This window comes from Bos mutus, chromosome 14 (assembly GCF_027580195.1).
Source record: "Bos mutus isolate GX-2022 chromosome 14, NWIPB_WYAK_1.1, whole genome shotgun sequence".
NCBI lineage: Eukaryota > Metazoa > Chordata > Mammalia > Artiodactyla > Bovidae > Bos > Bos mutus.
This window is the reverse complement of record NC_091630.1, coordinates 55,958,241-55,974,090: the sequence shown is the minus strand read 5'-3', so window position 1 is coordinate 55,974,090 and position 15,850 is coordinate 55,958,241. Positions and strand designations below refer to the sequence as shown.

Genomic DNA, 15,850 nt, shown 5'->3' with positions numbered 1-15,850 from the left:
TCATCCTATGACTCTGATACTATTTTTCCCATTCTACAGACTAAGGAACTCAAGAACAGACGGGATCATGTCTTTGGTAGGTCAGATGGCAGGTAATTAATGAGTTGGGGGCTTAATATACTGCAAAAGGAAGTTACAGGAGAGACTTAAAAATACAGGTTGAATCCTGGGGACAGAACTTGATGGTAATTTGATTGAATTGGCTAAGTCCATCAGAAGGAGGATTAGTCAGTCTTAGAGGCTCAAAAAATGAAAATCTTGGAGATAAAAATTGATATACTCTGTTGAAATATTATAGCTTCCCTGGTGGCTCAGAAGACAAAGAATCTGCCTTCAGTACAGGAGACCCAGGTTTGATCCCTCGGTTGGGAAGATCCCCTGCAGAAGGGAATGGCAACCCACTCCAGTATTCTCACCTGGAGAATTCCATGGGCAGAGGAGCCTGGTGGGCTACAGTCCATGGGGTGGCAAAGAGTCAGACACGACTGAGCAACTACACTTTCACTTTCATTGAAATGTTACTTAGGGGAGTTTTTTACTCATCCAAGTATTTGGTACTTGAGTAAGGCCATTAGGGTCGAAAAGAGTTGGACACAACTGAGAGACTGAGCACCCAGGCATAAGGCCATTGGACAAGGTTTACAAATGCTTTTGGAGGCCAAACAGATACAGCTTTCTGATCAGAATGAGACATCAGGGTATAGTCGGGCTGATGAAATGAGTGAGGGAATGAAAGGCACTAGGAGTCACAGATTCTTGTCCCCAGAAAGGCCATCCCAAACATAAGATGAATGTTTCATGTTCCCTCTGCTTAAAGTCATCAAATATTTCCATACATTTCACTCTTTGTCTAGGATAAGAAAAAATTAGTGGCATTAATTTTACGTATTCCCATCTCTGGGAGAGTGATTTCTCGTTGCAACTGACATTCTACTTTTAAAAATCAGATTCATAAACTAGGTTAATGTGAGCCATTTCTGAAAGATGGATTCACTCTTGATGTGCAGAGAAATCAGGTTTCTAAGCCTGATTTACTATATATACCATCCTGTGAGTTCTCTTGGGACAGTGAATATAACCCTTTTTCATGGACATAAAGCTTTCATCAATTCCTTGTGGAGGACAAATATGTTTTTCTTATGTGTTATATGCTAATGACTTCTAAATTTGTATGCAGAGGTCAGAACTCTCATTAGACCCACACAAGCAGCTTCCCCCAGCACTGTCACTTACTAGCTATCATGATATGAGAAATTACTTAGTCTCTTTAAGCCTCAGTCTCTTTTTCTATCAAAAAATTTTTTTCTCTGTATATTTATTTTGTATTTTTTAGCTATATTATCAGAACTTTGAAATTTAGGTTAAAGAGTTTGTATATATTAAAGCATTATGATACTCATTTCACTATCTTTGTAAAAATCAATTTTCCCTTTCAAGTTTTACAAAAGAATTCTCACTTTCTCACATTTTTTTCATTTCTGATTATTATTGTTTTTCTTTAAATAGATATTTAAATAAAAAAATAGTATCAGTGGGATTAACATACACATACTACTATGTGTAAAACAGATAACCAACAAGGAACTATTTAGAACAGGGAACTATATTAATATTTGTAATAACTTGTAAGGAAAAAGAATCTGAAAAAGAACATATGTATGTATAACTGAACCACTTTGCTGCACACCAAGAACTAACACAACATTGAAAGTCAATTATACTCCAATTTAAAATAAAACTCTCAGGGTAAAATGCAAAAAATAAAAATACATAAATTAAAAGCTACCAGATTTGTTAAGATTAGATGATTTGGGTAGTTTGTTACACATTTTCAATTGTATTAGATGTATGTGAAGTTTAACAATAATTGTCAGATACTTAATAGATACACAGAGTATACATATAGATAACATATAATAGAAGACCTGGTTCTCTTCTAACATCATCGTCACCTTCCTCGGCATGAACTAGCTCACTTGGATCTGCCTGGGAGAAACCACCACCATCCACCAACATGGTGAACTTCACAGTAAACCAGATCCGGCCCATCATGGACAAGAAGGCCAACATCAGGAACATGGCCTTCATCACCCACGTGGACCATGCCAAGTCCACTCTGATGGACTTCCTGATGTGCAAGGCGGGTGTCATCGCCTCTGCCCGGTCTGGGGAGACCTGTTTCACTAACACCCGGAAGGATGAGCAGGAGCGTTGCATCAGCATCAAGTCAATGGCCATCTTCCTTTTCTACAAGCCTTCAGAGAACAACTTAAATTTCATCAAGCAGAGCAGGGATGGCTCTGGCTTCCTCATTAACCTCATCAACTCCCCTGGGCATGTAGACTTCTCCTCAGAGGTGACAGCTGCGCTCCATGTCACCGACAGCACCTTGGTGATGGTGGACTGCATGTCGGGCATGTGTGTGCAAACACAGATGGTGCTGTGCCAGGCTGTCACCAAGGGCATCAAGCCGGTGCTGATGATGAACAAGATGGACTGGGCCCTGCTGAACTGCAGCAGGAGCCCAAGGAGCTCTACAAGCCCTTCCAGCACATTGCGGAGAACATCAACGGCATTGTCTCCACCTATGGCAAGGGCGAGAGCGGCCCCATGGGCAGTGTCATAATCAACCCTGTCCTCAGTACTGTTGGCTTCGGGTCTGGTCTCCACAGTTGGGCCTTTACCCTGAAGTAGTTTGCAGAGTTGTATGTGGCCAAGTTTGTTGCCAAGGGCGAAGGCCAGCTGGGGCCTGCTGAGTGGGCCAAGAAAGTGGAGGACATAATGAAAAAGCTGTGGGGAGACCGGTACTTTGATCCACCCACCAGCAAGTTCAGCAAGTCAGCCAACAACCCAATGACAAGAAGCTGCTGCTAACATTCTACCAGCTCATCCTGGACCCCATCTTCAAGGTGTCTGATGCAATCATGAACTTCAAGAAAGAGGAGACGGCAAAACTAATTGAAAAACTGGACATCAAGTGGGACAGTGAAGATAAGGATAAGGAGGGCAAATCACTTCTGAAGGCTGTGATGCGCCGCTAGCTGTCTGCTGGGGACACCCTGCTGCAAATGATCACCATCCATCTGCCCTCCCCTGTGATGGCCCAGAAGTACCACTGTGAGCTCCTGTATGAGGGGCCCCCAGGTGAGGAGGCAGCCATGGGCACTAAAAGCTGTGATCCCAAAGGCCCTCTCATGATATACCTTCCAAAATGGTGTCAACCTCTGACAAAGGTCAGTTCTATGCCTTTGGCCAGGTCTTCTCAGGGGTGGTGTACACTGGCCTGACGGTCTGCATCATGGGACCCAACTCCATGGAGAAGGAGGACCTGTACCTGAAGCCAATCCAGAGGACAATCCTGATGATGGGCTGTTATGTGGAGCCCGTTGAGGATGTGCCTTGTGGCAACATCATGGGCCTGGTGGGCGTGGATCAGATCCTGGTGAAGACTGACACCATCACCACCTTTGAACATAGCCACAACACACGGGTGATGAAGTTCAGTGTGAGCCCTGTTGTCAGGGTCATTGTGGAGGCAAAGAACCCAGCAGACCTGCCCAAGCTGGTGGAGGGCCTGAAGCAGCTGGCCAAGTCGGACCCCATGATGCAGTGTATCATTGAGGAGTCCAGGGAGCACATCATCATTGGGGGCTGGGGAATTGCACTTGGAAATCTGCCTCAAGGACGGGGAGGAGGATCATGCCTGCATCCCCATCAAGAGAAATCTGACCCAGTTGTCTCATACTAGGAGACTGTCAGCAAGGAGTCAAACGTGCTCTGCCTGTCCAAGTTCCCCAACAAGCACAATAGGCTTTATATGAAGGCACAGCCCTTCCCTGATGGCCTAGCCGAGGACATCGACAAGGTCTGCCCACCAGTAGCTCAAGCAGGGGGCCCGCTACCTGGCCAAGAATTATAAGTGGGATGTGGCCAAACCCGCAAGACCTGGTGCTTTGGCCCTGACGGCATGGGCACCAGCATCCTCACGGACATCACCAGGGGCATGCAATACCTCAATGAAATCAAGGATAGTGTGGTGGCTGGCTTCCAGTGGGCCACCAAGGAGGGGGCGCTGTGCGAGAAGTACATGTGTGGTGTGCGCTTTGACGTTCATGATGTGACACTGCATACCAATGTCACCCACTGTGGGGGTGACCAGAGCATCCCCATGGCCCGGCACTGCCTGTACGCCCGTGTGCTGACCGCCCAGCCCCGGCTCGTGGAGCCCATCTACCTTGTGGAGATCCAGTGTCCAGAACAAGTGGAAGAATTGATGCTTTTGAACTGTGGTGTTGGAGAAGACTCTTGAGAGTCCCTTGGACTGCAAGGAGATCCAATCAGTCCATTCTGAAGGAGATCAGTCCTGGGATTTCTTTGGAAGGAATGATGCTAAAGCTGAAACTCCAATACTTTGGCCACCTCATGCGAAGAGTTGACTCATTGGAAAAAACTCTGATGCGGGGAGGGATTGGGGGCAAGAGGAGAAGGGGACGACAGAGGATGAGATGGCTGGATGGCATCACTGACTCAATGGACGTGAGTCTGAGTGAACTCCGGGAGTTGGTGATGAACAGGGAGGCCTGGCGTGCTGCGATTCATGGGGTCGCAAAGAGTCAGACACGACTGAGCGACTGATCTGATCTGATCTGATCTGATGGTGTCCTGAACAGGAAGCTGGGCCACGTCTTCGAGGAGACCCAGCTGGCTGGCACCATGTTTGTCGTGAAGGCCTACCTGCCTGTTAATGAGTCCTTTGGCTTCACTACTGACCGGAGGTCCAACATGGGCGGCCAGGCCTTCCCCCAGTGTGTGTTCTGGGGGACCCCTTCAACAACACCAGCTGCCCCAGTCAAGTGGTGGTGGAGACGCGCAAGCACAAACGCCTGAAGGAAGGCATCCCAGCCCTGGATAACTTCCTGGACAGGTTGCAGGCGGCCTCCGCGCAGCCAGCCATCTGGTGGGACTCGGCGCGGCCCCCGGGCCCAGGGACAGGTGACCACAGCAACAAGCCCCCACATTCTCCACGCCACCTCGAGGCTGTCCAGATCTGGTAACACTCTGCATGACAGGTTTCTGGGGCCCACTTCGTGCCATCGCTCAACATGAAGACTTGATGCCATTTCTTTCGATATTTATTTCCAGATTTCAGGGGCAACAGAAGTGCCCTTGCAGCAGGGACTGATCTGGCCAGTGGGGATGGGGGAGGGGATGGGACAACCAATACTTTTTTGTTGAGAGGGAAACTTAATGTCCAAAAAAAAGTTTAAAATAAACGCATTAAGAGGTTTAAAAACAAAAATAGAAGAACCAAAAGTCTCTACCAGACACTTGAAAAAACATTTGGCCACAATAACCATACCAGCTATATGGTATTTCTGCCTGGAGCTCAGACCACTCCCCCAAGCTCCAGACCCAAATGTCCAGCTGTTCATTTGAGCAACTAGGATACAGCAGAAGTGATTTTCAAGGATAGGTCATAAAAGATACTGAGGGTTTGGCCTCCTGCTCACTCTCTCACCTCTTTCCCACTGGGAGAAATCAGCCTCTGTGTCACGAAGATACTAAGCAGTTCTCTGGGAGGTCCACATTGTAAAGAACTAAGGCCTCAGTCATGTGCGTGAGCCACCTTGGAAATAAACCATCCAGCCCTAGTCAAGCCTTCAGGTGTCTGCAGGCTACAGCTCTGGCTGAGAGATTAAATGCAACCCCGTGAGAGACCTCCCAGAGAAGGCAATGGCATACCACTCCAGTACTCTTGCCTGGAAAATCCCATGGATGGAGGAGCCTGGAAGGCTGCAGTCCATGGGGTCACTGAGGGTTGGACACGACTGAGCGACTTCACTTTGACTTTTCACTTTCATGCACTGGAGAAGGAAATGGCAACCCACTCCAGTGTTCTTGCCTGGAGAATCCCAGGGACGGAAAAGCCTGGTGCGCTGTTGTCTATGGGGTCACACAGAGTTGGACACGATTGAAGCAACTTAGCAGCAGCAGCAGCAGCAGAGAGACCTCCAAGCCGGGGCCACTGAGCTAAGCTGCTCCTAGATTTCTGATGCACAAACCTTGTGTGAGAATAAATGTTTATTGCTGTTTTAAGGTTATACTGTAGTTTTTAATAATCTATTTATTTGAAGAAATTGTTGAGAATTGATCCCCAGATTCCTTAAATTGAGAAATTTAAAAGAGTAGAAGTGCAGCAATGATTCTTAGGCAAATCTAAATTAACCTTGCAGATTTTTAAATGTGAGTCTTTAGAGGTAATCTCAATTTTGGAAGAAAAGATTTATTCTTTTAATAACTTTTTTAAATCAAAAAGCTGGAAAAAATAGACTTCTATTTTCTCCATTTTAGAAGTGAAAATGTGATTCTTTGATATCATTTTCCTCTCTCACTCCACGGGTTGAAAATTCTGATAATGAGATCGCTAGATGCAGAGATAAAGAGTATACAGGAGGATAGTGTTAGTCACTCAGTCATGTCCAGACTCTTTGAGACCCCAAGGACTGCAGCATGCCAGGCTCCTCAGTCCATGGAATTCTCCAGGCAAAATACTGGAGTGGGTTGTCATTCCTTTCTCTAGGGGATCTTTCTGATACAGGAGGAAGGGGAGGTGGAAGAAGGTTGAAATGTGATCTCATAGTTCCTGGCACCCATCTCTAACAAAAGATATCAGTGACAGAAGGTTTTGTGTGTCCACACCTCCCACTGGGACATAGCTAGCTTATCATGTCCTCAAAAATGGAGAGAAATGGTTTTCCCTTTATCAAAATTTAAAGACCTTTATGGGTAATGATTAAAATAAATTGAAGTACTCATGGGAGTGGTAATTGGTTCTCTCTTCACTCTACATGAGGTATTCACCTCATGGTTCCTCATTCTTATAATGATCCTGACTTTTCCAAAATAAGGGTCCCTACCAATACACACAGGACATAGAACATAGCAAGGATAAGTGGAGGGAAGGGTTTGAAGTAACTGCATGGTCTAGTCTCTGCTGACAAAACCCAGCAATGCAGAGAGTAAAATATTGCTGACATTAATGTGGTTCTGTAAGGGTCAGTCTTCTAATGTACTTAGATACATTTGCAGAAAATCATTCAACTGAGATTTGGTATGTAGACTTTCTACCAGGAATAACGTACTTTTCAGAGTTCCCTCACATCTACCTGCCAGCAATTCTGTTAGCAACTGGAATTATTATATCTATTGAGTATATGACAAAAATTCTCAGGGTCAGCTTGTTAGCGGCAAGAAAGACTATAATTTAGACCTCTTGGAATCCAATATAGGGCCTTTCCCCAGGCCACTGTTAAGGACTTAGAAAAGTGGGTAATTTAAGAACACAATTTTGGTTTTTAATTTGCTTTTAAATTTTGTATTAATTCAAAATAGTTTATATAATATTTTTAATCCATGATTTTATAAAATGAGCTTATTATTATTCTAATATTCATTGTTTCTCTCATTCATGCACCTACAGAGATTCCATTCTATCATTAATGTTAAGTCCACTGATTTAAAAAACTAACCTACATACAAAGTTTGAGCAAGCTCCGGGAGATGGTGAAGGACAGGGAAGCTGGGTATGCTGCGGTACACAGGGTTGAAAAGAGGCAGATACGACCGAGCAACTGAACAACAGCAACATATAAAAGAAAGTTTCTTCACTTACCTGCACACACTTTGATTAAGGATGTGAATTTGCAATCATTCCATTTTGACTCTTCAAGTAAACCTTTGAAGAAGGAGCAGAATGGAATGGAAGAGAGAAAACAGTCATCTTTGGCTTTGACAAGTGGTCAGAAATAGGTCACAAGTAGAAAAGTAAGATAGGGAGTACTAAGTGTGTTACCCGGCAAGAATATAAATGGCTGGTGAGATGGGTAAGGTGAATGAAGTACAGTGGAGAGGGCTGTTGAAGCATTTAGAATGATTAGGTTTAAAGCAGTAACCATGAAAGATAATGTCCTTTGAGGCTCAGTTTAGATGGCTGTCCTGTAAAATCTACCCTTATTTCCCAGAACAAAATTCTGTCCTCTAAGATAACACTGTAGCTCTCCCATTAGCCTTCATCAAGCCAAAACTACCCATGACTTAGCACAAAGAGACTCTAATCTTCTTCCAGGCAGTGTCTTTGTTGGGCTTATTTAACTCCTACAGTTCTTAGCGACGAGTTGGAGGTGAAGGACAGGCAGAGGATGAAGGGAAGGCAGAAATGACTTCAGTGTTGACTTAGTGTCTCCATGGATCTTGACACTTTGCTAGACACTGCACTTGTGTTATCTTATGAGGAATCTAAGGCTTAGAGAGTTTAGTAATTTACCCAAGGTCACTCAACTGATAGGAAGTAAATTCAGGATTTGAACCTCTTTCTGCCTCCAAAACTGGTACTGAGCTTATTAGTATTTGCAGGAAAATTAGTTCTGGCATGGTGTTTAGAAATGGCTGAAAGCATTTTACCATGGTTCTTAATTATTTCTGGGTCATGGGCTCATGCAGAGATCTCTCCCATGAAATTACATATATGCAAATACATACAACATTGTGCATACCATTTCACAAGGATCACAGGGCTCCCAGAGCGCATCAAGGGCTAGCCAAGGAAACCATGGAAACCAAAGTAAGAACCTATGATGACAGTATTCCAAACCACTCTTCTATCCCATTCCCCGCTACCTCTCTTCCCACAGACTGAGAGCCATCAAAACCAGAGAAAGTTTAAACACATGAAAAGTTTGATTGGGAAGAGCAAATTCAAAATTCTAATATAATACTTTACTTAAAAATGTTGTGGAAAATTTGAACAAGGAGACCTTGGAGAATGAAGACTATCTTTAAATTTCACAGTCATGATCTTCAGACCACATGTGAGGTAAGACTGAGAGATGAGGTTATCAGAATTCATCCTCAGGGGAGTGAAATAGCTGAAAATAAACTGAATGGAAAATCCTATGATTTAAGGTAAGAAAGGTTTATTTCTATCATTTTTGCCAATGAAATTTTTCTTGAAAAATGTCTTTGGATTTTGGGGGCTAAATAAAATGTTTGAGATGAAGTTTGTGTGGTTTTTATTTATATTCTGTATTATTTCAAAGAGAATTCAAGATAGCGTATAGGCTTAGAGAAAATAAAATAAAATATGAATTACACATAGAAAAAAATAAACGTAGAGACATAAACTAGAGAGACAGGAGTGGAGCTGATTTTACAACATGAATTTGTATACTGATAAGGCCTCTACTTCCTCAAGGTAATTTTTAAAAATTATGCAGCACTAAGGGTTTTTCCAGCACTTTGGCCATCTCATGTGAAGAGTTGACTCACTGGAAAAGACCCTGATGCTGGGAGGGATTGGGGGCAGGAGGAGAAGGGGACGACAGAGGATGAGATGGCTGGATGGCATCACCAACTCAATGGACATGAGTTTGAGTGAACTCCGGGAGTTGGTGATGGACAGGGAGGCCTGGCGTGCTGCAGTTCACAGGGTCACATAGAGTCAGACACGACTGAGCAACTGAACTGAGCTAAACTGAAGGGTTTCTCATATTAAGTATATATTTTTCAGAATTCACAAAATACCTTCATATGCATTATCTCATTTGATCCCAAACTGAAAAGGCAATAATTTTGAGGCAATTATTCTTTACATTTTTCAGAAAAGAAAACCAAGGCTCAGGGAGGGACTTGGAAAATCTAGTCCTTGTTATTTTCAACGCCACTGTTACAATTCCTGTGAACCAATAACTGATGCCTCTCAGTTCTGTGGAAGAACAATAAACACTTGATTCCTGTGGCCATGACATCTTCATGAGAGGATTACTACCTCTTTATAGGTGCTTTAGATCTGGAGATGGACAGACATAAAATTGAAGGACTTCAGACTTGGAATAGACCTTTCAGGTAACTTGATCACTTTATTGTGATCACATCAAAACTCTCTAGGAAGCCAAAAGATTTGTCACAATCATTCTGTTTGTAGCAGGGCCAGGGTCAAAGGCAGGTTTCCTGAATCCTTCTCTTTACACTTTATTCTCTATAGCTCCATACATACCCTTTCTATAATTTTTTTTACAGACACAATTCTGACCTTTCTTTCCCCAGTTCTTCTCGTGTTCACTGAGTAAACTGCTGCATGCCAACTACCCAGCTACCAACCCTGGTAGCCCCCGAATGACCTGACACCAGTGACTTTTCCCACTGCTCACTTCCTGTAACTGCATGGGAATGCTTTTGATTGTAAGGATGCTAGTCCTTTGGGTAACATCCTCAGAGTGGTCTCGTGCAGACTATGGATAAAGAACATACTTTTGGGAACAGCAGGGAACTGAGTCTCTTCTGGAAGGAGGGGACTTTCTAGGTGTCTGTCTTTAGGAAAGATTTGAGTGAAGGCACTCAGCTGGGAGGGACAAAATGACCTTTGAAATTCTGGAGGACTAGGGCAGAAACCCTCTCTCCCACCTCCCAAACCAAAGATAAGTGAACCAGGTTATGAAATGCCTGGTAATTTTTCATGTCAAATTTTTGTGTGCTATCTTTGAAAATCACTTCCAAACACTGAAGAAAAATCCCTCTGAGCTGACGTTTGGAAAGGCCATTCAACCACATACCAGCCAACCACTGCCAGCCCCGCATGAAGGTGACAGTAGAATGACAGATTTCAAAAGGGAGAGGAAAGTGTTAGGCAACAGGAACCAGGGCCACTGTCTCCCAGTCACTTCTGCCCTAACAACTCTCCTTCCACTGCCAAGGTCAGAAGCCGCGGGTTAGCAAATGAGCTCCCTTAGGCAACTCTGAATTCCCTCAACAGATTCAGGACCCTGCACATTGTTTCTTGCGCCTAAATTTCAGTTCCCTTCCCAACCTTTTGTCCTTTTGACAAACTTACTCATCCTTCCTACGTCTAGTTCAGAGATGATCTACTTTAGATAACCTATTCTGACACTATCCTGTTCTCCATCTCCTCTTCCAAAACCTGTGCTCTTTTAGAACAGACTTTGCTTTCAGTTCCAATGCCCAGCAGTGCAGGAAATACAGTATGTACTTGGTGTTAGTTGAATGAATGAAGAAGTCACTGTGTTCTTTTGAGTGCATTTTTCAATAGGTAATTCATGAGCACTGAAAATCCAAACTGCACTCGAAAAATTCAGTGAAAAGTATATCTCCCCCCAACTATATTCCCTCTGACCCTTGGTCCCAGTTGTGTCCTTTCAGACTATGTACATAAGGGTATTTAAGTGCATTCCTGTCATTTTTCTACACAATAGTAAAAAGAAATTTATCTTTATTTGCATAACAATACAGCTTATATACAAATATGTATATTATATATATGTATCACTTATTACATATATATAGCAGAAGTATGTATTTATAGACTGAGTCCTGTGCCTTATTTTTACTTGGCAGAAGACAGGCTTTCTTTTCTTTCCTTTTAATTAAGACCACGCAGTATTCCACCGCAGGGGTACACCAAGGTTGCCCTCACATTCCCTGATTTAGGGTTTCAGATTTACACTTCCATTATTTTCACTGTCAAAGCCCCGTCCCCCAGCGCAGAAATACCCTCACCCTCCAACCCCTCCCCCACGCCCGCCGTCCCAGCGGCTCCATCATTTTCAAACCCCTTGTCACGAGCCCAGGGCAGGCCCAGCGCCGAACGCGACCTCCGCCTTCCACCGCGTACCCCGCGTCCCCGCCGCAGAGCGGAAGGACGCGGCACCGCGCGCGTCGCGGCGACGGAGCCGCACGGCCCCTCCCCTCCCCTAGCGTCTCCCGGCCGCCGGCGCCACCCGCTCAGAGGGCCCGGAACGACCGGCGCCTGGCCTCGCCCGGTTCTGGGTGGACCGGGAGGATGGGCGCGGCCGGCTAGGCGCGGCGCTGGGCGGAGCTCCGGCGGGGGCGGGGCTCTGGCTGGGCGGGGCTCCGGCAAGCGGGGCGGGGCGCGGCCGGCGAGCAGGGCTCCTCCCCTTTCCTCCGGCGGCGCCGGCGGCCGCAGCACTTCCGGGTCGGCGCGGAGGCGGGGCGGAGGAGCCGCGGCGGCTGTTATTGTTCGAGTGTGCTCGGCCGGGCGCTGTCTCCCTCGGCTCGGTCGGTGTCAGTTTGTTCAGCTTCCCCTTGGACCCTCACTCCCGGCGGCTTACGGCGGCGGCGGCGGCGGCGGCTGCGGCGGGCGGGGCCTGGCTTTTCGAGGCCGAGTGGCGCCGGGGTGAGGGGCGCGGAGGAGGAGGAGCAGCAGCAGGAGGAGGAGCCGTGTGCCCTGGCACCGAGCGGCCGCGGCCATGGCGTACGCCTATCTCTTCAAGTACATCATCATCGGCGACACAGGTGAGGCCCGGGGCGCGGCGGCCGGCCGGGCGGGAGGCGGCGGCCCGGGGGCCGGGGCCGAGGGGCAAACGGCGTCGGGCGGCGGCGCAGGCTCGGTCGCCGCCGGGCGCCTCCCCGCCGCTCCATTTCCGCAGTGCTGGAGCTGGTGACGTGGGCACTGCGAGCGGCCGCGGCCTGGCCCGTCGCCCCCGCCCCGGCCCCGGCCGGGCCTGCAGCCGGGGGCCGCGGCAGCCGTTTCACCACCTGGTTTGGGGAGTAGATGACAGGGGAGCCGGCCTGGCTCTGAGGGTTGCACGCTCTGCCCGGAGCCTCTCACCTTGGGCCTCGCCGCCGCCCCCGAGAAAGGAAAAGGGGGGCCCGGGGAGAGCAGAAGGGGATGGAAGGAGGGTCTTGGCTTCCCTGACACATCCCACCTTCTCCGACCCGTTCACATCTGCCATGGCCTGGGCAAAGCGCTCCCCGGCGTGGGACAGCTAGCTGAGAAGGAGACATTAAAAAAAAAAAAAAAAAGATATATATGTGTGTATATATGTATTTTTATCACTCTCAACTGCTAAGCCAGAATAAGTAACATCCCATTACTTGACGCCTGGGGAATGCTTTTCGAGGTCATTAAAACGCGGAAGAGTTCTGTCTCTGTCGACTTTTGCCACGTGTAAACTGGCGTTATTTGATAGTAATGCAAGGCCGTTCAGTGCTCTCTGGTGCGTGTGCGTGTTGGGGACACTGGCTTTTTTTCCGATACATGAAATCCAGGCCCACAACTGCCAATTAATCAGGTGACCTGATGTCCATTTGAAGCAGAAAGACATACAGCTGTTTTTCACTTAAAATGACATCCCAGTGTATTTTGCAAAGTAGTCAAACTCATTGAAAAAATATATTTTTAAATTATTTATGGATTTTATGGCATTACTGTGAATCTAATAATAAAACTAAGACGTGTTCAGGTGTTAAAACTATTAATATACCAGAGTCTGATTTCAGTGATGACTCTTGCACAACTTTGGACCCTTTGCACAACTTTGGAAATGTAAGCGGCAGCTTGTGGTTGTACTAGTGATATGTCAGGTTGAATAAGTAACACTAGAGGCATGTTGATTGCTGCCTAAAAGAAAGATTTTCTGCTGTAAATAGTGTTTCAGCAATGTTTTTTGGCGTGCGCGTCGAAACTTGGTGGTTCTCTATGCAGAATCCTAGATAAAGCAATGTTTTGCACATGTTCAGTAGCAAATTTATATACTTTTTAAAATGCTGAAGGAAGTGGCCTACTGGTACATTTTAATTTAGGTTGTAACAGTGAGATTGGAAGAGGAAATTCACAATAACTATAATAGGAATGGGTTTGGGAAGTAGCAGGGTGATTATGGACATCAGCAGTAGTGACAGTTGAAATTAGCCTTTGCAGGTTTCTCTCTTTGAGCATACCTACTGAACATCTACTGTGGGTGAAGAGTTCTGCTGGGAGTAGTGGGGCTGCAAATACTAGCAAGTTGGTGCTGGGTTCTTCGGAATTTGCCCTCATGCCAAAACAGTGTCCAGGCAGTTCAGAGGGAAGACATTCATCCTTGCCCTTGCTGCTGTTGCCACCTGGTCCAGGTACACTTGGCAGTAGACTGTCCACCGCGCCGCCTTCTCCCCCCTCCAGTAACTGTCGGGTCAGCCGTCTGCACACAGGGCTCTTAGGGGCCATTCCTCCATTTCCATTCATTCGTTTGACCTTCAGGGACCTCCACGTCTATGCATGACTTCCCACGCTGGTCTTCTTTCCCACTGTCACTAGTCCCTGCCTTCCTCCTGCCGCTGAGGCCCTGTGCTTTTACCTGGTCACTGCTGCTCCTGCACTCTGTTTGGAGTGTCTCTCTGTCCAAATTTGTCTGTCCTCAAAGTTTGACTAGAGTCTTCCATAATGGTTTCACAGTCAGCGTTTATTAAGTTCTTTTGATGTGTTAAGCATTCCTGGTATCCCAACTGGAAGTGACTACACCTCCTTATCTGGATGTATCCCCCTTTGTATTAATTCCTGTTTTGTAGATACTTGGGTGGGCATTTGTGTTTAATTACTTATCTTTTATGGGCAGAAAAGGTGTTTTTGCATGGTTTTGTATGCCAGGAAGATCTTAGTAGAAGGTAGGCCCCGATACTTAATTACATTATTGAAAGAATAGCCAAACAGGCCATAATGTTCCTATTAGTATACATTGATAACTTGACAGAAGAATTTTTTAGCCGAGTTCTGCCACTTTCTATTGATATCAACTTTGACCAGACCCCTTTGCCATGTTTTCTTAATTCAAAGTAGACCCACTTAATGTGCCCTCCCCACACATGCAAGAATGATAGTAAATCAATAGTGGGAGAGCCATCCTAATTTTTTTTTTTAACGTCATAGTGTGGAAAACATGCATTTTTAAAATGAAGAAAATCACTCCTTTTCCTGGTTTTCAGTTTTCCTACCTATTGAAACAGTCATTATTAGCGTGCCCCCCCCCCCCCATAGTGAGATTAAGTAAGGACAGATATAAAAACACTGCACGTGATCAAGATACTGCTGAAATGTTCCTTTTCTTACTATATGGCCAAGTGCAGTTAAAATATAGCTTTAAAATTTTTCATGGGTAATGTCTTATTCCTGAAAAATCATTTAGGAAAATGTGTCATTTAAACCTAGATATAAAGTGGAAATTGGTTTTTAACAAGCCTGGACTAATATCATAAGCAGATAATTATCAAATGCAGAAGGAGAGAAAAATTATAATAAAACTATAATTGTTGCTTCTAAATTCTGGCATCTGCCTCCCATTTAATCTCATCACTGCCCTCCTTCTCGTTTCCTGCCTCTCATCTTGGTATACAGAAGCACAAACCTAGTTGTGTTCTATCTGAAATACCCTTTCTTCTGAGCACCACTCCCCAAAATCCCACTCCGGCCAAAGTGAAAATCAGGTCAGAGTTTTTGATTACCTTAGCAGCTCCTGTTCATTCATTCATTTTTTCAAGGTGATAACAAACCCCACCCTTGCCTAGCTCCCTGTACTAGTTTCCTCCTCTCTTCTTTCTTTATTTAACCACCCCCACAGTTTGGTTTGCCTGTTTTTTGCTTAAAAACTTTGAAGGACAAGTGTTGTATGAGAAGGGATTCCCTCGTAGCTTAGTTATTAAAGAATCTGCCTGCAATGCCGGAGACCTGGGTTCAGTTCCTGGGTCGGGAATATCCCCTGGAGAAGGGAATGACAACCCACTCCAGTATTCCTGCCTGGAGAATTCCATGGACAGAGGAGCCTGGTGGGTACAGTCAGTGGAGTTGAAATAAACAAGACAAGGCTGAACACACGTTATCCTAACATCTGAATGTATTTTTTTATTTGAGATATGATTGACGTATAACACTGTTTTAGTTTCAGGCATATGATTTGGTAAGTAAGTGATTTGGTAAGTAAATATGTTGTGAAATGATTACCACAATAAGTTTCGTTAACATCCATCACCACACATAGCAAGAAAGTTGTTCTTTCCTTGTGATGAG

The 15,850-nt window shown here is 45.5% G+C and overlaps 1 protein-coding gene and 1 pseudogene across 2 annotated transcripts in view; both read left to right on the top strand.

The window, feature by feature from the left end:
* The first annotated feature begins 2,014 nt into the window (after positions 1–2,014).
* Positions 2,015–5,068, top strand: LOC102282603 (elongation factor 2-like; annotated as a pseudogene).
* Positions 5,069–11,999: 6,931 nt separating this feature from the next.
* Positions 12,000–15,850, top strand: part of RAB2A (RAB2A, member RAS oncogene family) — a 72,037-nt gene continuing 68,186 nt past the window's right edge. Inside the window, exon 1 of one of the 2 annotated variants that reach the window (XM_070382364.1) lies at positions 12,000–12,324. Coding sequence is in view for 1 of the 2 variants with exons in the window: in XM_070382362.1 (XP_070238463.1) it covers positions 12,279–12,324 (46 nt within the window). In the remaining variant the exon portion in view is untranslated. The remainder of the gene's footprint in view (positions 12,325–15,850) is intronic. The other variant, XM_070382362.1, reaches the window with a different exon arrangement.